Genomic DNA, 27,935 nt, shown 5'->3' with positions numbered 1-27,935 from the left:
TCTATGCTCCAATGATTCAACACAGGGCTATTCGGAAAGCCAGCCTTATTTCCCCCTCTCCTCTTTCTCCATCCCTTCCTTCCGCGATAGGAAGAGCACCAACCAATAGCCAGAACCGGCGCACCGCAGCGGCCTCTACCGGCCACGACGTTTAGAACACGTCCCTACTCCCCTCTGCGCAGGCGCCCTCCGAGCTCACCAACCCTTTCATCTCGCGTCATCCCTACCGCAGGAGCGGGAGAGGCAGGCGGTTCTGATTGGCGCTCGGGGGAGTGGGCGGGACTACAGGGGTGGGCGTGTCCCGGAAGGGAGGCTGCTTGATGGCCGCGGAAGCGGGGAGAGGGAGGCAAGGGCGCCCGGGTTGCCCTCGCTGCGCGCGGCTGCTAGATGCTGCTGTCGGCGCCGCCCCTGCACCGGCTGGGCTGGCTCTGGCTGTGGGTGCTGCACTCGCTGGGGCAGCCCCCTCCGGCCGCCGGGAAGGAGGTCGACGTCGCCCGCTACAGGTGAGCCCGGACCAGGATGACTGATGGAGGGAGAGCAGCTCACTGCTCCCTCGTCACCTGGGCTCCTTTGCCTTCCCTTTTCTAAAGGCTCTGTGGTGCCAGGCGGATTTTCAACAGGTGAAGCCTCCCCTTTTTCCATGGCGTGCCTCTCTGGGTGGCCACGTTGAATTTCACCTGCCATCAAGTCTCCCGCAAGGACAACGAGAGAAAAAAGAATGGTGACAGCCCTGCTCTCAGGTGGAAAACCGAGGGTGGGAGAGGGCGGAAATCCTCTAATACTAACATGCAGGTGTATTTATCAGTTTGCTTTTTTTTAAAAAGTGCTTGTTGTCTAATAGTGAGGATGGAACAGAAATAAAAAGTCAGGGGATGACTTTAGATGGCAAGTTCTACCCTAGTAGAAAACTAAGAAACGACAGTCATTTTATTCATGTGTTTGTTTAAATATCTTAGGGATGTGGCTTCATGGAAAAGTAAACAAGATATCATAGCCATATATGTGGGCATGCTGCTCTTGACATATGCAGGTCTTTGTGGTCATGGTTAAAAGCAGCTGTGAAGAAACTTGAGGCAAAAAAACCCCCAGAAGTAGATCCTGCAAACCTGAAGTGCTTCCTTTGAGAAAGTAGGAAAAGTGCAGTAGATTTTTGGAAATTATTTATAAGGGAATCTTGAAGACATTGGTTTGGTGTGAAGACATGAACAGAGGCCCTTTTGTCTTCCCTTGCTTCTCCTGCTTTCCACTGCATTCTGTGTATATCAAGCAGGCAGCAAGAAAGTTGGAAGGAAGAGAATTGCTGAGGTGACCTACTGAGGGCCCGTGTGATCCACTCCTTTCAAAATTTTGGCAGTGCTATGCTCACCTTTTTAGAGGTCACCTTTTTTGCTGTTGTTGTTCTGTGGTGTTGTCCACTTTTCTGTAACACTGTAAGTCTGAAACGTCTTTTTTTTTCTCCCTTTAGAGAGCGAGTCAAGTCCATGTTTTATCATGCTTATGATAATTACCTGGAAAACGCCTTCCCATATGATGAACTGCGCCCTCTGACATGTGATGGGCAGGACACTTGGGGAAGGTACTGGGAAGACTGAATGTTCTTTCTCTGGTTGCTTGTGGAATTTTGAAATAACACCTTCTTAGGGTATGTCCCTGTTTACTAGAGCAGGTGTTGTCGTCCCCCACTTGCCATGCTGAGTGAAGCTGATGGGAATTGCAGTCTAACTTCTGGAGGGTCCCATGTTACAGCGTATGCTAGTTGTCCTGGAGCAGCATAGATTTACTTAACCTTTTCACTGCCTTTGGAATGGGTTTGTTTAGCCTAGTGAGGAAAGACTAAGGTGCACATGATGAAACTGTTCCGATACCTGAAGTGCTGTCACATAAAAGAGGCCAAGTTCTCTGCAGAACTTGATGTAATGGGCTCAAGTTACAGGAGGATGGATTTCAGTAGAACAGTGGGAGAAACCTCTTAATGGTAGGAGCAGTTTAGTCATGGAACTAACTATTAGAGTGGAGGTGGGCTCTCCCTCACTAGATCTTTTCCGACAGAGACTGGACAGCCATTTCTTGGTTTTTCAGAGAAGAAGCCCATTGGTTAAATGCTAGCATGTGCATCTTTCTATGTATTTTGTGGTTGATGCCACATTTGCCTCACCAGCACTGACTTCCTTTCTTTTTCAGTTTTTCTCTCACACTGATTGATGCACTGGACACTCTGCTAGTAAGTACCGTTTGTCAGTAACATCTTTCTTGGTTTTCTCAGGTCCTGCTTATTCTCAGGCATATTGGTAGAAAAAAAATTCTGTTCCTCATACTTTCAGTTTCTCCCTACTTTCAACTTCTTTACAAACAAGTAAAATGACAGCATTACTAAAACCAAGCACAAAATGGATTCCAAGCACAAAATGGATTCACAAATTTGAAAACAAAGGGTTATATCCAACACTATTGTTTCACTTACACAACGTATGTTTCCATAAGGAATGGACCATGCTCCTCTTTCCCGCCTGCAACTTCCCCAAATCTTCTCCAGAGGGTTGAGAGACCTTTCAGAACAGATTTGGGGGTGCACATAGAGAGAAGAGGACAGTGTGAGACCGGAACTCCATGTGTGCAGTGCAGGATACAACCCAAATGTAGAAGTAAAATTGTCCATTGTCTCCCAACAGATAGATGCCAGCTAATTCCAGACCTGATCCATAGAAACATAGAAAGCTGCTTTATACCAACTCAGGCTCACTGGTCCATCTACCTCAGTATTGTCTACACTGACTGGCAGCAGTTCTCCAGGGTTTCAGGCAGGGAGTGTCTCCCAGACCTATCCGGAGATGCTAAGGATGGGACCTGGGACCTTCTGTACACAAGGCCAACTTCTGTTGTTGATGCAATGCCAACATTCCAAGTTCTAGCACATTTTCTTCATTAGAACAACTTGAAGAAGCTTCAAGGGCAAAGCTAGATTGCCCCAGTGTAATATTATATATCTTTCCTACTGATTTCTATCCTGCCTGCCCCCAAATTTAGATGTTTGCAGTCTCATGAATTGTGTGCTTTCAGTTACATTTATTTATTCCCAGATTTTGGGGAACGTCTCTGAATTCCAGAGAGTTGTCAGCGTGTTGCAGGAGGGTGTGAATTTTGATATCGATGTAAATGCTTCTGTCTTTGAAACCAACATCAGAGGTGAGTGGAACTCAAAAAGGTCCCTGTCTTGGAAGTATTTTGCATAACAAATTAGTCTAGAGTTGCAGCACAGAGGAAAGATGAGTGTGTAATATAGTAACAGGATTCGGAAGGGTAGCCATGTGTAGCCAGTTGTAGCAAAAACAACAAAGAGTCAGTTGTAGCAGCCTTTTAAGGATTGACAATTTATTATAGCTTAATTTTTCACGGAGCAGAGTCCATAAGAGGTATAAAGTGTAATCCTAAATTGGCAGGCATTATATTAAAAGCACTGGGGGTTGGAAGAATGGAAAATGGAGAGGGAAATAAAAGTTATAGAAATACCCTGTTCAGAGGTAATACAATACCAGATTAGAACAAGGGTGGATTAACCAGATATTGTTGAAAGCCAGTTCTCATTATTCCTGACCTTTGGCCTTGCTCTCTGGGGCTGATGAGAGTTGCAGCTTCTAGAGGGTCCCCACTTCCCCACCCCTGTATTAAAGAGAGAAATCAGACAGAGAACTATGGCCTTCTATCCCCTGCCTGTAGCAGTCCTGGAAGCAGTCAGCTGGCAACTGTTAGAAATAGAGACCTGAGCTACATGGGCTTTTCGTCTTATTCAGCCGGGCTGCTGTTAACATTCTTGTGATGATTCTAGTGCAAGTTTTTGCTCTGATGCTTTTCTGTATTCATTAATAAGGTGCTAAGTTGAACATTTCATGACTTACACAGTATATCCTTGCAATGATCAAGGGAAAAGATGTTGCTGGGATAAGAACAATTCATGTGTGTCTCCTGAGAAGTTTAACCAAATGGCTGGCTCCTCTGTAGCCACTGAAAAGGAAATCAGTTCTGCACACTTCACATTGGCCAATTTGCACAATCAAATCCTGGGTTAAGAAGCCAGGATGTGAAAGTGTCATGCATGCTCACATGCAACTCCTTCATGTGAGCAGCATAACAGGCCAAGATTCAGCTTTTGGCCCTAGTTTCTCATTATGTGTGAACTGGAAACTGTGGTTAATGGGCTTTCAGACAAGACTGGATGTGAGGCCATGGTTTAAATTTGATTTCCAGTTCCTGGCTGGTTTGGAAGCCACATAGCATAACTTATGACTTTGCACATAAAACAAATCTCTGCTTAAAAGCTGAATCGTGGCTTGTTCAAAGGAACTCAGTGCCACCCACAAGTAGCTCCTGCATATACTGACTCCTTAAGCCAGGAATTGATTGTCCAATTAGTCTGTTTGCTCCTCCTTTTAAATATACTGTGATTGCAAATAAAGGGGCTGGGCATGGTTATCAAGAGGATGCTAGCTAGTCGGCTGTAGATATGCCTGGAGGAAGTGGATTTTCTAGATCCATTCCAGTCTGGTTTCCAGCTTGGTTTTGGCTCTGAAACACCCTTGTTGCCCTGATTGACAGTCTCCATGGGGAAAGTGATGGAGGAATGCAACTCTGCTGGTTCTCCTTGATCTCTCAATGGCTTTTGACACCATTGACCATGGTGCTCTTCTGGAGTGACTCAGGGAAGTTGGAGTTAGAAGTACTGTATTACAGTGGTTCTACTGCCTCCAGGATCACTACCATAAAATATTACTAGGAGATTACTGCTTAGGTTTTGGGCTGTTGGGTCCCACAAGGGTTCATTCTGTCTCCTAAGCTATTTAAAATATATGTGAAACTGTTGGGAGCTGTTATCTGGTGATTTGGAGCATGGTACTCGGCTCTCTCCTTCCATTTCATAGAAATTGGAGTCCGTGAAGGTGTTGGACAGGTGTTTGGAGGCAGCAGTGGACTAGGTGGGGGCCAATAAATTGAGACTGTTTCCAAATAAGACAGAAGTACTATGGATGGATAGTTCCCATGCCCAGGAATTTGGTGTACAAGTTCTGGAAGGAGTTGCACTCCCTTCTTAAGGAAAAGGCTTGTAGTCTGGGAGTATTCCCAGATCCCAACTGGATTGTCACTGGAGTCTCATATTGCTTCTGTGGCTAGGAGTGCAGCTGTTCCAAGGTCAGAGTAGCCTGGCCTCAGTTGTCCGTTCTTGGTGGCCTTCAAAAACATTCCTGTTTACTGAGGCATTTGATGGCTGAAAGAGACTGTGAGATCACTTGCTGAGATAATGTTCTTAACTGTTTTTAGATTTTTGTTTTGTTTTATCATTGCTATGTCTGCTGCTCTGGGCTCCTTTGGGAGGAAGAGCAAGATACAAATCAAATGAATTATAACATATTCACCCTTTGCCATTGAGACAGCTTTTTTAATAAGCTTTGGGTTCCCATTTTCAGTGGTTGGCGGACTCCTGTCTGCTCACTTGTTGTCAAAGAAGGCCGGTGTTGAAGTGGAAGCAGGATGGCCCTGCTCTGGGCCCCTCTTGAGGATGGCAGAGGATGCAGCTCGAAAACTTTTGCCAGGTGAGCACTGTTGCAGACTCTGAGAATTCATTTCCTCCCTTTCTGTGTTGCTGCCTTATAGGCTAAACTAGATTATAAGTAATGGGTACCAGGAACTGCAGGGGGACAAATTCTTGCAAATTGCTAGAAGCAGAAGAGATGTAGTTGGATATATCAAGTGCGTCGAAAATAAATATTTATGCTCCAAATGTAGCCTTCCCCAACCTTGGGTCCCCAGATATTGTTGGACCCAGTTCCCATCATCCTTGACCACTAGACCTGCTAGCTAGGAATGATGGGAGTTGTAGTCCAACAACATCTGGGGACCCACGGTTGGGAAAGGCTGCCCTAATGTATACAGTGGTACCTCGGGTTAAGTACTTAATTCGTTCCGGAGGTCCGTACTTAACCTGAAACTGTTCTTAACCTGAAGCACCACTTTAGCTAATGGGGCCTCCTGCTGCTGCCACGCCGCCGGAGCACGATTTCTGTTCTCATTCTGAAGCAAAATTCTTAACCCAAGGTAATATTTCTGGGTTAGCAGAGTCTATAACCTGAAGCATATGTAAGCTGAAGCGTATGTAACCCGAGGTAACACTGTACTGGGCCGAATGTTGCTAAAATCTGAAGGAATGAAAATGGACTCAAGTATCTGCTTTTTTATCGATGAGTATACCACAGCAGCAAAAATAGTAATATGGCTAAGTAGTAGATAATGTGGGACGCGGGTGGCGCTGTGGTCTAAATCACAGAGGTTAGGGCTTGCCAATCAGAAGGTCGGCGGTTCAAATCCCCGCAACGGGGTGAGCTCCCGTTGCTCAGTCCCTGCTCCTGCCAACCTAGCAGTTCGAAAGCATGTCAAAGTGCAAGTAGATAAATAGGTGCCACTCCGATGGGAAGGTAAATGGCGTTTCCATGCGCTGCTCTGGTTTGCCAGAAGTGGCTTAGTCATGCTGGCCACATGACCCGGAAGCTGTACGCTGGCTCCCTCGGCCAGGAAAGTGAGATGAGTGCCGCAACCCAAGTCATTCGCGAGTGGACCTAACGGACAGGGGTCCCTTTACCTTTACCTAGTGGATAATGTAATGGCTCTGATAAATATCTAAGATGAGAAGTAATGCAGCTAATGCAATGTTTACTTTGAGGAAGTAGAAAGGCACTTACAGTGCTGTATATGACATGTATTTGTCACTAAGCATTCATTGCACACCTGAGCTAAAACAGAACATAGTCTTTGCTGTCTATTTGAATAGCGATGATCATTTTAACTTGTGGTTACTAGGATTCGCATTTGTTCACCTGTGAATGGGTTACTGTTAAAGTGGAATATAAATCCCAATCTATACAACAGAAACCTCTTTGAGCAAAGTAGTTCTTCAGTATACAGCTGTGTTCTTGTGTTGTGTGTTTTGGAAAATCTTTAAATTATTGTTATAAACGTAGGAAATCTATTGGTTGCCAAGCCCGTTGAGCTTGATTGGACAGTGTATCAGGGTTGCTCACCAGGAGCAGGTAACAATTCCTTATGGGTAAATACCTTGCTTACCAGACCTGCTGTTCAAATTGAGCTGTGCGCTATAGGTGACGAGGCAGACAAACCTACATGTATTGAATTCAATGCATTGAATTAGGCAATCTTCCCAGTAGTTCTCCTGACTTGTTTGCCCACTGTTTAGATTGTGCTGGGCTGTCACATGACTTGCTGTTAAAACTTGAAACACACCTGATAGGGGACTTGCAGGAGTATTTGTGGAACCAACCTTGGGAGAATCCACAGTTTGAACTGTATTACCTACACTGGGCCCCCAGTTATGCTAGTTTTGTTTTGAAGCCTTTCAGACTCCAACTGGAATGCCATATGGGACAGTGAACTTACTACATGGAGTAAACCCTGGAGAGACACCAATTACTTGTACTGCTGGAATTGGTACATTTATAGTGGAATTTGCTACATTAAGTCATCTTACAGGTGACCCAATATTTGAGGATGTTGCCAGAAAGGCTCTTAAGACCCTCTGGAAAAATCGTTCTGATATTGGCTTGGTGAGTGGAAAAACCTCATGTCACACTTTCCAACTACATAGTTTGATTTCTGTTGAAAGTATGGTTGAATTAATGCTGCCACTGAAACAATTGATTGCAAGAATATAACAGTACCAGGTCCACCATGTACCATAAATGTACACAGGCTGGTATAAGCTGAATCCTACTCCCAAACGTCTGTTGTTTGTCTACATCAAGGATGAGCATGATGATCATCACCATTTTTCAGTAGCTTGTGGTCCAGATACCTTGAGCTTTTTTGCATGAATACAATGGGCGATCATATTAGAAGACGGCTTTGTTGAAGTTACAATACTTGTAGAAACCTGCATTGCTTGCTACCAGTCACTTCCTACCTCCACATTCTTACAAATCTTTTAAAAAAAAGATTTGCTCTTACATTTTCTCAGGTATACAAATCAGTTCAGGAATTTCCTCATTGGTCATTTCACATCATCATCATCATCCTCTTAAATGAATCTCTTCTGTCATGGAACTCAAGAGAGCACACATGACCCATCCAAACACTGACCAGACTCAGACCTGCTTAAGTTCAGCAAGGTGGTGGCTTCATGTGCCTTCAGACCCTCCCACTCCCTTCCACCACCCATTAGACATTGGTCATTGTTTTCACTGAAAACTGGTATGATCCACAAAGTGTCTGTCACAGGATTTAATGTGGAAATGAAATTCACTCTTGGGGAAATCCAGTGTATTCAGTTACGTTCTAGGCTTATAGTATGTTCTTGGGCAAATCCAAGAACTTGGAACCGAAAAGCAGCTGGGATTTTAAATAAAGATCAAAACAGTTGATGCCATGATAAGCATTCTGGTTTAAAAGGCTGTGTTAATGAATCATTAATGTCACATGTTAAAGATGCCTGGTCCTGTGTTAGTTCTCCTAATCAGAGTAGACTCATTGAAGTTAATGAACATAGCTAACTTATGTCCATTAATTTCAATGGGCCTATTCTGAGTAAAAATTAGTTGACTACCACCCATAGGTTTTTATAACAAAGAATTTGTACAGTAGCACACATTGTTGGTACTAAGTACATGTTAGAAAGGCTGCAGAAATTAAGATTTTTTGTTACATCCTTGTGCTTTTTGGAAACTTGTACAGATAACAAACCAAGGATCTATTGTTTGCTGAAATGTATAGAAATGTAAACCTATGCTAATCCCAATCTATAGCTTTTAATAAATGAGGCTTTTTTTCTTTCTTCAGGTGGGTAATCATGTTGATGTGGTAACTGCCAAATGGGTAGCCCAGGATGCTGGCATTGGAGCCGGAGTAGATTCCTATTTTGAGTATCTTGTTAAAGGAGCCATCCTACTGCAGGATGAGGAGCTGATGTCAATGTTTCTAGGTGAGTTCAGAAAGGGCCATAGCTCAGTGGCAGGGCATCTTCTTTGCATGCCAAAGGTCCCTGGTTCCATCCCTGACATCTCCAGGTAGGGTCAGGAAATACCTCCACCTGACATCTCGGAGAGTCATTGCCAGCCATGGTGAACAATGCTCATTGGCTTCCTTCCTTCATCACATTAGGGAAGGGCTGTAGCTCAGGGATATAACATCTGCTTTGCATGCAAGAGATCCCAGGGTTTGGGAATCTCTCTTCTCTGCAGCCCTAGAGAGCTGCTTATAGTCAGTGTGGACAAAACTGAGCTAGATGGGCAAAGGATCTGACTCAGGCTAAGGCAGTGACATGTGATGGTCTTGTTCAGTGGTGATGAGCACAATCGGGAGAATCACACTTTAAAGCTTCTGATTATGCATCAGCAGCTCTGTCTGCCCCTGTCAGATGTGGGGCAGGTGCACATGGTTTGGGGAAACTGTTTTGCAGCCAGATTGGAACAGGTGCCAGGCAAAATTAGGATGCATGTCCAGGCCATGGCCCCGGAGGCTCCTTGCCCCTGCTTTAATGATAACTCATGTGCCATTTTTTTCTCTTTCCCTCCTTGAACAGCAACTGCTCTGTAGAAGCTCATGTACTGCGAGCAGAGTTCCTTTTTAAAATATTTTCGTATTGTCATCCTTTTAACATTGTTAAGCATAAAAGGAAATTCCGATGATAAATGTGTTCTTTGAAATATATGCAAATAGAATATATGAAAGCCAGTTCATTTTCAGGTTCTCTGAAATTCTTCTTCCAATGTTTATCGTTCATTTTGTCTTGTCTTTCTGTAGACTACAACAAAGCTATAAGCAACTACACAAAATTTGATGATTGGTACCTCTGGGTTCAGATGTATAAAGGAACAGTCTCAATGCCTGTTTTTCAGTCCCTTGAAGCCTACTGGCCTGGCTTGCAGGTAAGGGCTGATGAAGAACAGGTATGTTTTAACTCAGGGATCGCTAAAGAACTTGTGGCTCTTCATATGTTGTTGGACGCTATGGTCAAGCAATACTTGGTGGCCACAGTTTCCATCCCTCTTTTAATTGCTTGTGTTCTTCATAATTCCATTTCTACAGTAAAACTGAGAACCTGCACCAGAGTAGGCGTCCAATGCAGTATAACATGAATCCAGTCTTTTTGCTTGTGTTGGATAATGCTGTACTTAAATCAGAAGTGTTAAAGCAGATGAGGACAAATATCTGCACTGAGAAAACCAGCTGTGGCTTTTTCTTGCCAAGAAAACAGTTAGCAATAATCCACTTTTCGTTGTCTCTCTGATCCCGTGTGAACTGTAATTCCGCTGAGAATCTGACAAAGGCTGTTTTAGTATCCAGGAATGAAAATGAACGATTTCCTAAAACAGAGTAGCCCTATTAAACTTGAACATGTTATTTCTAGTAGATTTCTTTCCAGACTTAAAAAAAAAAACACCTGGTTGCCACTGAGGTGTCCGTCCTATGGTTATTTTATATTCCAAGTCTTCTTACAGACATCATCTCAGTACATTGTTGATTGTGCTATTACGGTTCTTCTCCCCCCCCCCCTTTTCCTTTTTTAAAAGCAGATTAAGTACTGTTTGAGGGTTCTAGTTGTACACTGTGCTTGGTTTGATTATGTCTGCTATGCTCTATTCTTTCTGTTACCTCACTGGGTTTTTTCTGGTTTTGTTCTTCCTCCCAGAGCCTCATTGGAGACATAGATAGTGCAATGCGAACATTCCTCAATTATTACACTGTTTGGAAGCAGTTTGGTGGGTTGCCCGAGTTCTACAATATTCCCCAGGGTTATACAGTGGAAAAGCGTGAAGGGTATCCACTTAGACCTGGTAAATGAGAAATAAGTATTTTGTTTGTAGCATCTTTCATTTGTTGTTTACAAGGCATATAAATACTGCAGATGTATGTTTAAATAAAATAATTTATATACTGCTTAACTACAGTAATCTCCAGATAGTTTACAAGGATGAAATACTGAAAGTAAATATTGGTTAGAAGTATAAAATCAAACTCCAATTAAAATGCCTGCTGGAACAAAAACAAAAAATGTCTTCAGTAGGTGCTGGAAGTTCAGCAGGGAGGGAGGGAGTCTTCATGACATTCCTCCTAGGGATGCAGCAATAAAACTGCTAGCACATTTGCAAAACTAAGCATGGTTTCAAAGCAGATGAGGTGACTGTGTGTTAAGATTCCTGCCTTGCAGGTAGTTGGAGATGACCCTCAAGACCCCTTCCAATTCTATGATTCCATTATGTCATCTGGAAGCAAGTGCCATAAAATTGGGCCCACAATACTAAACCCAACGGCTCCTGGTGAATACGAGCCATGCATGCAAGCCACGGGGGACCACTAACAGTAACTCCCCCAAAGACCTCAGTAATTAAGAAGAGATACAAGGGATTAGGCAGGTATCCTGGACCCAAATTGTTAAGGGCCTTGTAAAGTTATATAAAAACCTTGAGCATGGCTTAGTAGCGTATGGGCAGTCAGTGTAAACTTTTGAACACTGCAGTTATGTGCTGGCGGTAATCTGCCCCCATCGACAGTCTAGGCCACAGCATTTTGCATCAGCTGGAACCTCTGGACCAGCCCCACATAGAGCACACTGCAATAATAGAGTCTTGAGGTTACTAATGCATGGATCTCTGTCCAGTAATGGCCATAGTCAGCATACCAGCTGAAGCTAGTAAAGGCCTCCCTAGCCTCCAGCAGCAAAGATAGATACAGGAGGACCCCCCCCCCCAAAAAAAGTCCAAGCTTCTTCATTCAGAGGGAGCACAACTCCACCCAGAACAGGCAACTGTCCAGTCTCCCAGACACATGAACCACCATCCCAAAGGGCTTCCGTCCTCCTACAGTTCATGCTTAGTTTACTGGTCCTCGTCCAGATCACCCCTCCACCTAGGCAAGTGTTTAGATCATGCATAGCATCCCCTGACTCAATGTTATGGAGAAGTAGAGCTGTGTGTTGATAGCCTATTGATGACCCTTAGCCCCAAATCATCTAAAGACCACACACAGTGATGTCATATAGATATTAAACTAGATTGTTTAAGACTTTAGCTTGTACCTTGTGGCTTCCTTTTGGATGATCTCCAAGTTGCTTTGTGGTTTGCCTTGGTTATAGATAAATCTATAGATCATTAACATTTCAGTCTAAGTGGCTCCTGAACCTCTTTCTGTTAAAAAGAGGGTTCCAAATGCATATTGTTCTCTAGTGTTGCCGAAGGCAGCAGCTTTGAACAGCAAGCTACCTCTTAACGCAGAATAAAATGAGTTCCAAACTACGTGGCATGATGGGGGAAAAGTTTTAAGGAAAACTGATTATTTTGTCCCTTATTCAATAATAGAGGACCCCTGTTTTGAACTATTGTGTGTTCTGAATCTTTGGGAAACTGTGCAGGTGCTTGCTGTATATTGAATAAATGCATGTGTATGCAATGATGTAACTTAAGGGGTGGGATTCACCTCATCAGTTGAAACCCTGTGCAATGGGGCTTCCCCTCTCTCCTTCATGTTGTTGTTGTTTAGTCGTTTAGTCGTGTCCGACTCTTCGTGACCCCATGGACCAGAGCACGCCAGGCACTTCTGTCTTCTACTGCCTCCCGCAGTTTAGTCAGACTCATGTTTGTAGCTTCGAAGACACTATCCAACCATCTCGTCCTCTGTCGTCCCCTTCTCCTTGTGCCCTCCATCTTTCCCAACATCAGGGTCTTTTCCAGGGAGTCTTCTCTTCTCATGAGGTGGCCAAAGTATTGGAGCCTCTCTCCTTCATGTGCCTCCTGAAATTGGTTCGGGGGTTGAAGAGAACCCCGCGAGTACAGCACAGGGGAGGGGAGATAATTCCGTCTGGAAAGCTGATAATCTTGTGCGTACAGAATATTTTTAATAGCGCAACATTGATTTCCACCCAAGCTTTTTCTTTTTTGTATTTTTGCAGAACTGATAGAGAGCGCAATGTACCTATATCGTGCTACCCAAGATCCCACCCTTTTGGAACTGGGCAGAGATGTTGTAGAGTCAATAGAAAAAATCAGCAAGGTTGAGTGTGGCTTTGCAACAGTTAAGTATTTCTCCTGAACTCTCTTCCCCTGCCCCTTTCTTTTTAGTAATGGACTAGTGTGTCCCTCTCAAGCATCCTTTTCTCACTAGCAAAAGTTAACCTACCAGAATGTGTCGTCTTGGTTGGTGTGTGTGTGTTTTATTCTGTGGCACAAATATGGCACTGATTCTAAGTTCTGCTTATTTCAACAGTAGACTTGAACTCCTGATTCGTGCCACTGTATATTTCTCCAGAATGTTGCTGAAACAATTGTACGACAGATTCTGGCATATGCAGTGTAACCACTTTTCCCTCCATTTATTTTAAAGATCAAAGACCTGCGAGATCACAAACTAGATAACCGCATGGAGTCCTTCTTCCTGGCTGAAACAGTGAAATATTTGTATCTACTGTTTGATCCTGACAACTTTATCCATAACAATGGGTCATCCTTTGACATCGTACTGACACCCTATGGAGAATGTGTTCTTGGTGCTGGTGGATACATCTTCAATACTGAAGCTCATCCTATAGACCCTGCTGCACTGCACTGTTGCAGGAAACAAAAGGAAGAGCAGTGGGAGGTAGAAGATCTAGTGAGAGAGTTCTATTCTCTGAAAAGAAGCAAGAAGTTCACTTTGACAAGAACTTCCGGTGGAAGAGAAGCAGAGACGCACAAAGACTCTGCAGATACTTCTTCAGAAGGCCGCAAAGAGCAAATGAACACTAAACAGAAAGAGAAAAGGAAAATCCCACTCCTGAGCTGCCCTAGTCAACCCTTTAACTCCAAACTGGCTGTTCTAGGGCAGGTCTTCTTAGACAATACTTGATTCCTTTGCTCTGATTCAGAGTTGTTGATTTCAATAAATATGTATTTTATTTGCACTTTTCTGTTGCTGTTTCCTTAGAGGGATATCTATCCTTAGGGGCATATCTTCAAACGGGCGTAAATTGTGTTTTGGCATACATCCACTTTGGAAAGCAGAAGTATTTTGAAAACAACAAAAAGCAATTGTATGACACTTAGTATAGCTTTAGTTCCCAGATTGCGCCAGCCCCCTGCATGCCTTGTTTGTTAATTTTTTTCTATCTCTCTATCTCTCTTTCAGAGAGTGTTCATACTCTTTAACCACAGGCAGCACGGCAAGTTTCATCTGATATTAAATAGTCATGTTAGCCTCATGCAAAAAGAAATATGGCAAGCAAGTTTTTGAACTGCATAATCTTTAGGCAAATGTGTTTAGAATACAAAAATAGGTTACATGCTCAGGTTGTGGGTGCCTGGATGCAACACCATTACCTGGGTGAGACTCGTTCAAGTAATGTACAACTTAAACAGCTGCACCTAAATAAGGTATAGTTTGAAAACTTGCCACACACTGTGCCAATAAAATGTTGTCTTGGTCTGTAGTCAACAAGATGTTTGTTTACAGCATGGTGACAGAGTGGATCTTGCAGATACGGTGTACTGTGGTAGCTCTGTCCTGCAAAGTACCCAATTCAGATTTCACTCTTGCCAAGAGTTTGCTACATGGCCCTGAGTCAAACAGCTGTGCAATCATACTTTGCCTGCTGTCTGCAAGGTGGAGATAACATACAGTACTAACCTACAGAGTTGCCATAAAGATTGCTGAGATAATTATGCTGAGTGCTTTGAATTCTGACATCCTGTATACATGTTAAGTTGATAGCTGTGAGAATAGATGGATTCACACATTTCTATCATGGACATTAAAGAGAAGGGTGATTATTTGTAGTCTTGGGGCTTTCCAATTGGGACACGATGGTGGCTTCTGATTTGTATGTGGTTGTTCTGGCAAAGACATCTATCTTACTCTATAGCTGGGAGTACTTTTTGTATAAAGCAGAGTTTTTTTAAAGGGGATTTAAAGGTATATAATGCAGCTTCCATTTTAAGATGCATTGCTTTTCTTTGTTTAGAGAGAAGCAAACCATGAGTGTTGGCTTGCAAGTAACAAGAAGTCAACCTTTGTTCCCCAGTGTGGCAACAGCAAAACTGAAAAATAAATGAAGCAAGCAAAAAGAAGAGGGGAAGAAACCTCTTGCAGGCAGAGACTTGTGTTTCTATTTTTATATGGGGTACTTTTTATAAATAATAAATGGCGATAAGTGAGCTAGTAGGAAGGCTGTAAATCCTGAAACACGTAGAGATGGGACTGGTATAAGTTCCATGTTGGCAATTTCTAGGATTTCTGCCAGATTCTAAACAGACAGTTTGTCTGGAAGGAGCAGAAAAGCTCCCCTTTTGTGATTATGGGTCAGCATAATTGCATAGAAGCGGCTTGCATTTACTTTTTCTTTCCACTTATATATTCTTATGTCCCATTTAAGGACAAAACCCTGTGATTTCACCTCGGCCAACCTCCCAGCTTCGTTTTACTATTTACCCTGTTGAACTTATGGAGAGGAACTTGAAAGCTTGTACGCTATGTTGTTCCACGTTGGTTGTCCTAATTACGGTATTGTGCTAGGGTAAAGGTAAAGGGACCCCTGACCATTAGGTCCAGTCGCGGACGACTCGGGTTGCAGTGCTCATCTCGCTTTACTGACCGAGGGAGCTGGCGTTTGTCCACAAACAGCTTCCGGGTCATGTGGCCAGCATGACTAAGCCGCTTCTGGCGAACCAGAGCAGCGCACGGAAACACCATTTACCTTCCGTTGGAGTGGTACCTATTTATCTACTTGCACTTTGACGTGCTTTCGAACTGCTAGGTTGGCCTGTAATTATTACCTTATTATATATATGCATATATATGCACATAATATGCTGATGCCGATTATAAAAAAATAGTTGTTAGTAATATTTCGTACACAACTATGGCTTAATTGAATAAAGGCTTTACATGTAGCTATCTAACAAAGCAAAATGGGGGGGGGGGCGTTTAAAAAGAACTTCACGTGCCTTTGTGTCTTCGGGAGGCGTCGCACAAAATACCGGAAGTCCTGGCTTTTGACTGAAGGGAGAAGGAGATGACAGCTTCGCCTCTCCGCTCCTTACGTGCTTCCCTCACCCGCATCCCTTTCTGTGAGTAAAGCTGCTCGCAGTTTACGGCCAAAGACTACGTTTCCCATCAGCCGCTGGGGAGTGGGGGGGGACGGGAAGAGGCAGGCGCGTACTCCTCTCCCCACCAATCAGGAAGCGGCTGGTTGTGCGCGCGCGGCCGGGCCAGCTGGGGTCGCTGCGGAGCAGCCCGGGAGACGTTCAGTTCAAAGAGCCTGAGAGGAGGGGCGCTTCCTGTTTAGCCAGAGGCAGGAGCGGCTATGGCGGCGGCGGCGGCGGCGAAAGGAGCAGGAGCGGCGCCCCCGCTCGCGGCAGCGGGCTCGGATCCCGGAGCCCCGGGGCGGACGGGAGCCTGCCGAAGGCCGGCCAACATCCTGGCCCAGCTCCGGCAGGCGCAGCTCAGTGGCCGGGGCCTGTCGCGGGGGCCGCAGGTACCGCGGGGCTGAGGCGGGCTTTGTGGGAAGGCCGAGGCTGAGGCGACGCCGAAACGCCACCTCCCTCAGAAGAGGCTCCGCTCAGGAGACGGGGCGGCGGCGGCGGCGGGAGGGACGAGGCGGGGAGCGAGGCCGCGGCCGAGCCACGTCCCATTCTAGCCTTGCCTTTTGCAGCTCGCTCTGGGGTGGGAAGTGGGGGGCGGTTTTCGCCCCTGTCCCTCCCTCGCGTGTGATGCCGCCCCTTTGTCTCTCCCCACCCCCATACCCGCATCCAGGAGGCGGCCCTTCTTGGCACCCGTTAGGGCGAGCTCGGGCAATTTTATCCCATCTCCCCCACCCTCGGAAATATGGGAGTCAGAGGCTTTCTGCCGCTCGTCTTTCTGGGCTCCCAGGGAATCCCGGAGTTTCTGCTGCAAGGCCTGCTTGGCTTCCTGGTCTGCAACTCTCAACGGCTTTTCTGTTAATAAGGCCATTGCCTCTGGCATTTGCTGAAGTCCGGTACCTTTCCCCCAGTAGCATGCAATCCAGTTTACTTCGTTGGAAAGGTGTCGTCTTGCCTTGCTCGCCGGAGTTTTTTGCGCGCGCACGGGCGTCTTGCACAGCCCTATGGCAAGGTATGACTCGCAAGCAGGAGTCAGTTGGCAGAATATAAGAGCACCGTGTTCTCCATCGCTGAGTCAACGTGTGGCAATTTTGTTGTGTTCCGAGAGGCAATCTTAAAAGTGTGATCTTTATGCAGCAGACACAAAGTCTGGCAGTTGAATTTTTCACCTACTTTCCTCCATAACGGCTGCCACGTTTAGGAGCATTAGGAAATAATAGTGTCCAAGGACACGTATCAAATACGTTTTCTTTATTTAGTAGAACTTAAGCATTGCAGGGGGGGAAAGACATATGAAGTTAATACCATAAAAACCTGAAGTACGAACATTGCAAATCTACAATGTTGATTATTGATACTGAGCTGTGAAACCCTAATTAAATCATAATTACCTGAATAAGCAAGGCTAAAATTGGGCATCAGGCAAAAGGTGATATTGGCCTCTGAAATGGAAGAATGGGAGATGCTGAAAGGAATGGATATTTATACCCATTTTTGCCTTTGAGGGAGATAATTTTTGCTAACTTTTTCCATTTATTTGAAGACTACAGTCCACAAAATACCCAACTTCAATAAAGGTCTATATTTTTGCTTTTATAAGTATCTTTGTTGTTGATGATGATGTTCTCCCTCTCTTCTTTTTTCCTGTATCCCTTTATTTCTTTTAACTGAAATCACCTAAATAAAACATAAGCATTAAATTAAAAAAATGAAAGGATTCAATAAATCATGTCCTCAAAATACATTCATTTCAGCTTTGGCAATGGTTTTGATCAAACATAATTTACTGTCATCAAAGCATAATAATTTTAGTAGCATCTAAAACAACTACATCAGATACAAACAATTGCTATTTTAAAAAAGTATCTGGATAAGAATTACATGCACATTATTAAAACCTAATTTTTACAGGGATGTGTTTGACTCATATTGGAGTGTACTAAAATTATCAGTGTTCAAAATAGCATTTGCTGTGAACACAGTTTGCCTAACCAATACATAAAGGTGGATTAATTAAGTCAGGCCAATCAAGGATTTTTTTATATAATGGGAGACAATGGTATTGGTTCGAGATAGGGAATGGGAAATAGTGATCTACCATTCTGGTATGCAAGTCTGTCCTGTCTCTGAAAGGTGTTACAAAAATAGAAAGATGCCTTATATTCCCATTTCTGTAAGTTTAGTTGGAATGCATTGGTATAAGGAAAATCAGCCATATGGACTATTGTTGTGTCCTGGAACCAGCCAAAATGAAAATATTTGCCACAAATATATGTGAAGTTTTTTGAAGAAATATTCCTTTGTATGTGATACCTCACAATACACAATATAATTTAATGTTGCAATCCAGCACTGAGCTGGGTACACCGAAGCCTGTTGTTTTCAGTGATTTAAAGGAGTTTTAACACTGTTGGATTATGATCAAAATGCACAATGTAAATGTTAAAAATTATATTCCTTCCTTTGAGGCAAGTTTCTAGCTGCCTAAAGTGATTCTTTTCTAACTTGAAAATAGAATTTACTTACCAGGATAACCTAACTTTCTCAGTTCTTTTTTTGTCCTTCAGTGAAATATGTTGTGCCTATCCTACTTAAGTCATTTCCTTTAGTCATTTCCCCTAAATACTAGAAGAGTTCTGGTTTGATGACTAGTGGAAAAGGTGACATTGATCTTGTAAACTCCTAGTTGGGTTTCTTTGATGAGTTTTGAACCTTTGAATCTGTGGTGTTTTGCTTGTATATATTTCATGCTTGATCAGCATTCCTTTCTCTTTTGGCACAATAAACTAAATTATATGGAAATTTACATCCAGAATTTTTAAAAACTCTTCTCTGAAAATGGTGGAGCCAGAAGCTTTGTTAAGTGTGAATGCTGAATTTAAAATACTGTTTTGTTCTGCTCACAGGGACTTCTTAAAATAGAAGTCCCTGTGAGTTGGGGGGCGGGGAAGCTGCAATGGCCCAAAGTTACCTATCTGCTGCAACACTTTAGCGTGGAGTTGCTAGTCAAAACTTTTTGTGTAGAAGCTTCTTGTCACTGCTTTGTTGCAAGATTGGGAATGAAAAGAGAATTTGAAGCATTGATTCTTTTCCACGGTAATGGAATCTGCATTTCAATAGCATTTTCATGGGGAGGGGAGAATTCATCACTGTGTCATGCACATTGCATTTTCTGCATGGGCATCATCACTTCTGCACATTACAATCACACACATCTTTTCTGGTGCAAGTGTTCATAGTACAGAAACTGTGGTTTTCCAGCTCAGGTATGCATAACAAAAGATACTTGTAAATCTAGTTTGTTTGTTTTTCTTATAGTGAAAGTTATATCTGTGAAGAAAAATCATAATGTGAGGAGTCCTTCTATCTTAAAAGAGCTGTGGTGTTAATCCTATCTAGAACCTGACAAAACTGATGGCACACATAAGCTGCTCACTTGGCCAACATCTAAATGATGTCTGTCTGTTTGCACAATGGGATTTCTAGTTTCTCTTCTCTCCCCCTAAAATCTGCTGAATGGTCCCTGAATTCCCCCAGAGCAGATTTGGGGGTTGTGTTTTGGGGGTCCATGGGGAGGAAATGAAGGGAAAGCCCCATTGTGTAAGCAGGCACCTACTTCCGCTAAATTAGATCTCACATCTTGACAAGCAACCCTACTTAGAAAATTTATTTTAACCCTTCAGTGGTTATTGAAAATCTAGAGTATTTTTAGTGTGATAAGGCTTCCTAATTTTGATAAAATAAGGTAAGGAAGATGAGGATAACACACTTGTGGGGAACTAGAGTAAGTTATATTTTGGATATTGAAAGTGCATGATAATTTACAAAATATTAGTTTATGAGTCTAAAGATAATACAGAATGAAACAACAGTATCCCATCAGTTCAAGGATTGATCCTTGCACGACTGGACTTTCCTGACACACACTCTACACACTATTCAAATCTGCTCTGTAAGGTTGAGGTAACCCTCTAGAATTAGTTTAGGGGGAAAGGAGTGGGGACATTCTGTTGCACAAGCAGAAATTATTGCACAGATAGAATGTTCATATAGCACTATGTTGGATACAACCCTTTATTTACAGTACTATCAACATCTGTGAATTTATAATTTCTCTTTGCCAATGACAATTTAAAAAAATAACCCATTCTTTTCATTTTTATAAAGAAGATAATAATCTACGAAAGAAAAATATAGGTGGAAGATATAGCAGGGAAAGCAATCTAATTTTCTTTTTGTATTAGTATTTTTTATTAGCAACAAACTAGTCAGCAGTTGCACATTGTTAGCATACCTCACCACTATCACTACTCTGGCTGATAACTTTGCTTATTTCCTTTGCAATACTCGTATGTGAGAGCTGTGGGTTTTATTCATATAGTATAGTTATAACAGAAAGCAGGGAATCTCTTGATCTACAGATTTGATCTAGGTGGCCTTAAAAAAGATCACATTCAGAGCCTAGCTGTCAGTTTTCAATACTATGGAAAATATTGCTGGTGGATTATTATTTTTTAAAAAGTTTTGGAAATTCAGCACTAGACATTGGCCTACTAGAGAATGGTAAGAATTTTTAGGACTGTTCTTGAATGGGAAAAGCTTTAAGCAAAAGAAATGATGGGGTGGCTTGGTTTTTACTACTGTTTACAATAGCTAAACTATGTTAACCAGCTGATGAATGAGGAAAAGCTTAACTCATGATGATATCTGAAAACAATATTTCCCATTTTCCTTAGGGTAACCTGCAAAGGGAGCCTGGGAGATTATAAATCTGTCCTCCACCCCACCCCCAGCTGTAGTGGCAATGTTTGCTTCAGTTGACCAAGGTCAAACATTTTAATGCTGATTTCAAAAATCATGTTTTAACAGCTGTACATTGGCTTGACATGTTCATCAAGCTATCCACCACAAACTCAAGTCATCATCATCATCAACCTTTTATTCGACCGTCAGTCAGAAAAAAGTACATTTGTCAATCCAGGAAGATTTTAGAATTTAGCCAACACTAAAATGGGCTAAACAGATAGCCCCATATCAATACAGTCAATTATAGTCTTGCGACGCTTAAAAGCTAAAAAAAGAAATTTGGCCACCAAAGAAGGTATAGCTCTAGTGACATTATTCAGCAAGTGTAAAACCTGGTTTTCTCCGGGTAGGAAGCTAAATTGACATAGGTGTGGGTCTATAAAATTTTGTCTAAGCTCTGCATAAGAAGGGCAAGTCAAGAGAATGTGTTCGGTGGACTCAACCACACCCATGGCACAATGACAGGTTCTCTGGGCGTATGGTACTCCCCTGTACCTTCCCCACAATATCGCAGAGTCAAGGACATTTAATCTAGCCGCTGTAAGAAGTCTGCGGTATTCAACATAGTGGATTTCTGCAAGGTAGGGGGCTGGTATGGTCCAATAAATCTGGTCCCCTAGGAACATCCCTGGTTTTACCAGGGCTGTGTCCTCTTGTCTGGCAGTGTCACTCAGTCTCCGGGAGATCACAGCTCTAGCTTGATTGTATGTCATAGACTCAAAGTAAAGGTGAGACAATCCGCAGGATTGAACCTCGTTAATGACCTCCCTTTCCCACGATGATTGGAAATCGTCCCTCAATATCAAGGGGGCAATACCCACTGGTTTAAAACAAAGCTTGAGCCATAGCCAGAGCTTCGTCTTCAAGGCCACATACCGTAGAGCTTGCCAGCCGACCTCTAATCTCATAACCGCACCCGCTACCGAGGGGGGAATCCTAAGGATGGCTCTAAGGAATCGCGTTTGGATAGAATCCAATTTCAAAAAATCCCTACGGGAGCCTAAAGAGATGCCCACCAAAAGAAGGGGGAGGACTTTCATTTGAAAGAGCCTCAAAGCTATCTTCACTGATTGAGCCTGATTCTTAGCATATAGAGATCTAATCTGGATGGCTGCTTTAGATGCATTAGTTGTTATATAGTCTCTATGGGCCAGAAAAGACCTATTTGACCGTATTACTTGTCCCAGATATTTAAAGCAGTTAACCTGCTCTAGGGGGATCCCGTTCATCGACCATCGATGGAGTCTCGGTCGGGCAGAGAAGACCATGATCTTGGTCTTAGCATAGTTGGGTTGGAGCTCATGCTGATCACAGTATTCATGTAGAGCTTGCAACATTCTCCTCAGTCCAATAGGGGATCTGGCAAGAAGTGCGGCGTCATCCGCATACAGAAGAACATTCAGAGATCGGCCTGCTAATTTGGGGGGGTGGAAAGCATCATTGGCCATGTGAGTCACCAGTAAGTTAATGTAAAAACTAAACAATGCTGGGACCAATAGACAACCCTGTCTTACCCCTCTAGTGGTGGTAACAGGGTTGGAGACTAGGCCTTTATTGTCTAGCCTGATTCTCAGAAAGGTGTTTGTATGGAAGCTGATAATCAGATGAAGGAGACGACGATCGATCTTTGTAGCAGCCAGTTTTGTCCATAGCTGCTTTCTAGAGATTCGATCAAATGCCTGCTTAAGGTCAATAAAAGCCACATGAAGAACCTTTGGGGCTTTGCCGGCATACTTTTCCGCCAGGTGATTCAAGATTAATATTTGGTCTGTGGTAGATCTTCCAGGGCGAAAACCCGCCTGTTCATCGGCAATGATATTGTCGTCCTCCATCCATTTCGATAGTTTGTTTAGCAGGTACCCCGAGTAAATCTTCCCAATGACATTTAGCAAGCTGATTGGCCTAAAGTTGCTCGGCTCTGTACGTGGGCCTTTCTTATGTATTAATACAATCAACGCAGAGCTCCAGCTTGAGGGAAATTTTGCTGTTTTGTTTATATGCGTGTAAAGTGCTGCTAAAAGTGGGATCCACCAATCTTTATTTGCTTTGATGGCATCAATGGATATAAGGTCATCACCGGGGGCCTTGCCTGCTTTAAATCGATCTATGAGAGTTTCAACTTCAGGGCATGTAACTGGGTCCCAATCGGGCAGTACTTCCGGCTCCACTGTATCTCCGCAGGCATCATGGGCTGCATACAGATCGGCGAAGTATCTTTCCCAAGTGTCCGCTGAGATGTGGGGTTCTATTCTTGCAAGCGGCCTACCCAGGTATCTGGAAATTAACTGCCAAAAAGAGGCTGGATTTCTATTCTCTGCAGCTATCAAAAGGTTGTTCCAATTGTTTCTTTCTGCCTCGAGCTTCTTTTCCTTTAGTAGGACTTTGTAACTTCTCCTGAGGGTGATAAGGCGGTTATTTGGCATGGGGTCATTTGATGCTCTGTATGCCAACCATTCATTATACAGATGATTCTTGAAGTTTTTGCATTCCTCATCGAACCATTTTTTGTGGAAAAACTGTTTACCATGCTTTGTGGGGGACCGAGCTAATGTTGCTTTTAGAAGTTCTGCTAGATCGTCATATATTGGTAGAGGCTCATCCGCCTGCATAAGGGAAGCCCTTTTTATTTGGAGCTGATCAGACCAGAGAAGTTCGTTCAACTGCTGGGCCGAGTTGGAGGTCCATTTAAGGGCTGTAGGTCTTATCTCCAGATGATCATTTGATAGGTGCACAAAGGAGTGCCTATCAAGTTCGTCAGCCAGAGTCAAGGAAATTTCTAGAGGGAAGTGATCACTCTCCAATCTTGTAGCCACCTTAAAGCTGGATATTTTGGGGGTAAGGTCGGGAGATATCCATACAAAATCAATAGTGGGTGCACGTGAACCTGACCAATAGGTGAATTCGGCAGGGTAGTCCAAGCTGACTGCCCCATTTAGCAGAAGGAAATTGAGGGCCAGCAAGGTTTGCCTGCATTTGAAACCTGCGTAAGTGGCTATGTTATCTTTGAATTTCCTTGGTAAAAGATCTGTAGTCATAAGAGGTGAAGAAGGGTACTTGTTAAATTTAGAGAATAAGATTTGGTCAGTATGTGACAGGCGTCCATTAAAATCTCCCGCCAACAGAAAAGTGGCTTCGGGGTATTTATCAAAAAGCATTTCCAATGTCACTTGGATTTCCTGCCATCTCAGATCAACCAAATTTCTCTTATAAATTGGACATAAGTAGATATTGATCACTACTATCGTTTCCTCTGCTGTTTGCAACTTTATAATCAGCATGAGTGACGACTGGATGTCGATTTTTTCGGCCTGAAGATTTATGGCTAAGGAAACAAAAGTAGCCAAGCCTCCTTGCGGTCTACCATGTGATAACGAGTTCTGCGTGGCATTCAGGTAGAAGCCCTTGTATCCTGTTAGATAGAAGTCCTCACAGGTCCATGACTCTTGGAATAGAAGGATGTGGCTGCCATTTATATAGGCAACAAATGATGGATCTGTCAGTTTGGATTTAATACCAGCCACATTCCATGATAGTAATGTAAGAGGCCGCTTTGTGTTTCCCTCAAGTCATGATTTCTCTTGAGTGGTTAATCCTGGAGAATCCAAATGGGGGTGTACGCTGCGTGAAGGGGCAGTAGGGTGAAAAAAGGCAGTGATTTTTTATTGTTTGCATTTCAGGTTCAAGTTGTCACATGTCACAGGAACAGCCAGTGGCTGGGGTGAATTTATAGATCGCTGTAAGAGAGAATCTTGATACGAGGGGGTGTTACTAGCCGACAAGTCCATAGACTCGTCGTTTGCCGTATGCTCTGTAGTTGCAGGAGTCGTGCCTTGAGGATCGAGGCTTGTTGATGGGAAAGCACTATGTAAGACAGAAGAAAGACATCCTTTTCGGTTAGCTTCCAGTAGCTTGTTTAGCCTTGCCACTGCCTCAGTGTTTGTCCAAAGGGCTACTGGATCTCCCAGTGTCTCTTGCATCGTCATGGTATCAGCACAAGGAATGCAGCCATTTTGAGGATTGGAGATCGTTATCGCTGCAGGGGGGTCCACATGGGCTTGTGTCTGCCAATCTTTAGGAGCATCTATAATGGCCAAGGCTGGACCCGTCAAAGCTCTACCCCTTAAGGCAGTCCCTTCTTGCCGGTGGGATGGTCGGCTAGTAAATCGTAGGGAGGGGTTCATAGGAAGGGTCCGTTGCTGCGAATTCCGGTCATAATCCTCAATCCTCCTTGTAGGCCGGCTAACCAAATTTGCTGAGTTTGGGGTTTTCCCAATAATGCCCCTACAGTTGTTAAACAAGCATCTTTGTGGGAAGATTCCATACCAGTTGAGGCGATTTTGAAGTTTGCTCAAAAGTGCAGGAAGCCTGGGAGAGTCGAACTTGAGCAACAAGCGCTTAAATTTTGGAGTCTCTGGCAGCCATTCTAATGATAGGAGATCACCCTGGGCCAAGTAGGACCTGGTCAACATTCGCAATGAGATCACAGCAGCTTTACAATTTCTCCAGGCATAGTAGGGGAAGCAGGAGTGAGCGATGTTCAAGCATATATTGTTAGGGGTGAGTTGGAGGTTTACCAGCTGCTGCCCCCTACTTAGGCTCTGTGCCTCATGATTATCAGGTCCCTGATGATTTAATGGCGGATTCAAAATCGAGGCAGGGGTTTTGGTGAAGGCATTTAGTTTTCCCTCTAACATATTGATGGAAGCTGATAGCACCTTTATTTCGTCAGCCAAGTGCAGGCAATATTTCTGCAAAGTCCTCAGCTCCACTGATTGTACTATATCACATAAAGATTTACAATGAGGGTCGAGGTGGGGAGAGAGGCCATCTGGGCTGGAGGTTATATCCAACAGCGATTTGTCTCCTGGCAAGGGAGTATTTGAAGTCGTTGCGGGGTCATATGGACAGTCTACCTGCTTGGAGGTGTTTAAAAGGTTGTTTGGAGTCATTGCAGGATCATGTAGGCAATCTAACTGCTTGGAGGTAACAGGCGAAAGAGGCACGAGATTGCAGAAAAACTCCTCCAATGATGAGATAGAAGGCTCTAAGGTCTTAGGTGGTGAATCCAGCCCAGTAGGCTTCGAAACCTTAGACATAGGTTCTGAGGCATTAAAGGAAAGGTCTTCCACAGAAGAGGTACGACCACGTTTTAGGTTCGTCATGCTAAACCCCTTGAGCGGCTCGGTTATCTAAGAGTCCTCCAAGGCCAAGCAAGAGCTGGTGGAAGGCCAGGGAAGCGCGGCCGGTGGCTGCCCAAGTTACAGCTAATCAGGTTGTTAGTGAAGCTCATTAGGGAGATTTATGGCGCTGACTATGCAAGCTTCCACAGGGTGAGTTCCAGGCGTTATCATCAAAACATTATCGTGCCAACTTCCAGAGAAAAATAGGAGCGGAGTAACTTACAGCATGAACTGGAAAGGGGAGCTCCGGCAAGCGCGTCTTACTTCGTCGCCATCTTCCCCTCCCTTCTCAAGTCCTCATTCCTATTCAGTTACCACCACCACCAATTCAGACTCCTTATGTGAAATTTAGAGTGAAAAGTGCCCCAGTTTGCATCAGCTTACTTGACTACATAGTGTTACATTTGCCATTTTACTGCTCATTCACCCAGTTTAGATAGATCCTTTCAAAGCTCTTCCTCATTTTTGTTTTAACTATCCAGATCATTTTGGTACCATCAACTCTAAATAATTTATGAACAAGTTAAAAAGCACAGGCCCCAATATCAGTCATTGGGGAATTTGCAGAAATCTGCTTTGGCAAGTGTTAGGACAATTGGAACACACACCTATAAGTTTTTCTTATAAGTAAGATGCAATGAGCATATGTGGATTTAATACATTAACAAAAGTACAATTTTCAGTGAGTAAACCATACCAGTCCTGTTATGAGTATCAGAGTATTTGACTAAACATCACTGGCCCCATTCTTCAAAATGTTACAGTCTGCTTGGCACTAAAGATCTGTTGTAATTAAGGTCACACAGTGTTGCCTGTATCAGAATACAGAACCCTCTTTGTATCCAGATTTTCACGTGAATGACAACTGAATTTCCAAATCTCACTTACAATGAAAGAACTTATATTCTTGTTGGAAGCATTGTTAACACCATTACCTGATATTTAGAATGCTTGCTGGAGAGATGGGGACAGTGTTTAATTTCTAAAGAAAGACATCTAGGGACTCAGACTTATACCATGAGTTTTATGAGCCCTCCTCAACAGAGTGTGGGAAGGGTGAGGAAACTTGCTTAGGGGAAAGGAAAGGACATACTGTGTGAGCTCAGGGACACTTTTAATGTATTCTAGTGGGTCAGTAGAATTAACTGTTGGCTTCCAAGTTTGAAGGCAATTTGTTGTCCCTTCTACATCAAGAAAAAGAAGTTTCTGCATGATTGGGGATGCCTGAACAGACCTAGTGTAATAGTGAATATCAGATACAGTGAGCTCACAATTTTGGTATAGTGACCAGTTTCCAAGACACAAGGTAGCATGATGTATGCTCTGGGGCAGTATAAAATATATTATATCTGAAAAATGTGTCAGTCTCATCTTTATCTTGTCTTGTAGCTCACAGAAGCTTTGTTAAAGGAAAGAGATAAACAAGCAAAGTGGAATGGAATTCCCTTGCTCTTACAGAAGCTGTATGAGAACAGTCATCCCAACAGTGATTTATCCCAGTGCCAAGGCATCTTAAAGGTAATGTTTCTTACTGGCAGACTGATTCATGGAGCAGAATCCATTCTCAGTTTCCTCTGATATTTTAAGTCAATTCATAAGTTATGTGTTAGTCACAGATTCTTTCAGTGGCCCCTCAAATGCATGTGTTTAGCTATTTCCATCCTGTGCATAATTATATGGACTGCTATCAGAGCCCTCATTTGTTGTCTCCCCCACTCCCAGCTAAACCTCCTCAAAGCTTTAAGCTTTCTTCGTACAGAAGATTCTCCAACCCTTTTTTTCCCAGAAGAGTAAAAAGGAATTGAGTATCAAGTTCTGCTCATATAAAGTGAATTTCAACAAATGTGTT

The 27,935-nt window shown here is 43.4% G+C and overlaps 2 protein-coding genes and 1 long non-coding RNA gene across 4 annotated transcripts in view; 2 read left to right on the top strand and 1 right to left on the bottom strand.

Moving 5' to 3' along the window:
- Positions 1-255: 255 nt before the first annotated feature.
- Positions 256-13,927, top strand: LOC310764543 (ER degradation-enhancing alpha-mannosidase-like protein 2). The gene is made up of 11 exons (XM_083618736.1): positions 256-503; positions 1,466-1,576; positions 2,182-2,221; positions 3,078-3,183; positions 5,457-5,582; positions 7,393-7,604; positions 8,833-8,974; positions 9,796-9,920; positions 10,685-10,829; positions 12,941-13,062; positions 13,372-13,927. Exons 1-11 carry the CDS (start codon positions 388-390, stop codon positions 13,870-13,872), a joined length of 1,746 nt encoding a protein of 581 aa, XP_083474862.1. The 5' UTR covers positions 256-387; the 3' UTR covers positions 13,873-13,927.
- On the bottom strand, positions 9,627-12,941 carry LOC310764861. Its single transcript, XR_014549288.1, has 2 exons — positions 12,763-12,941; positions 9,627-12,503 (listed from the first exon to the last, which is right to left on the bottom strand). It is a non-coding gene; the product is annotated as an uncharacterized lncRNA (long non-coding RNA).
- A 2,304-nt stretch (positions 13,928-16,231) lies between the features above and the next one.
- Positions 16,232-27,935, top strand: part of TRPC4AP (transient receptor potential cation channel subfamily C member 4 associated protein) — a 33,229-nt gene continuing 21,525 nt past the window's right edge. The window contains exons 1-2 of one of the 2 annotated variants that reach the window (XM_083618563.1): positions 16,232-16,495; positions 27,476-27,604. In XM_083618563.1, the coding sequence (XP_083474689.1) occupies positions 16,325-16,495; positions 27,476-27,604 (300 nt within the window). In that variant the 5' untranslated portion in view covers positions 16,232-16,324. The remainder of the gene's footprint in view (positions 16,496-27,475; positions 27,605-27,935) is intronic. The other variant, XM_083618564.1, reaches the window with a different exon arrangement.

This window comes from Podarcis filfolensis (genome assembly GCF_964270895.1).
Source record: "Podarcis filfolensis genome assembly, chromosome: 6".
NCBI lineage: Eukaryota > Metazoa > Chordata > Lepidosauria > Squamata > Lacertidae > Podarcis > Podarcis filfolensis.
The sequence above is the reverse complement of the archived record's forward strand: the minus strand, read 5'-3'. Positions and strand labels throughout refer to the sequence as shown.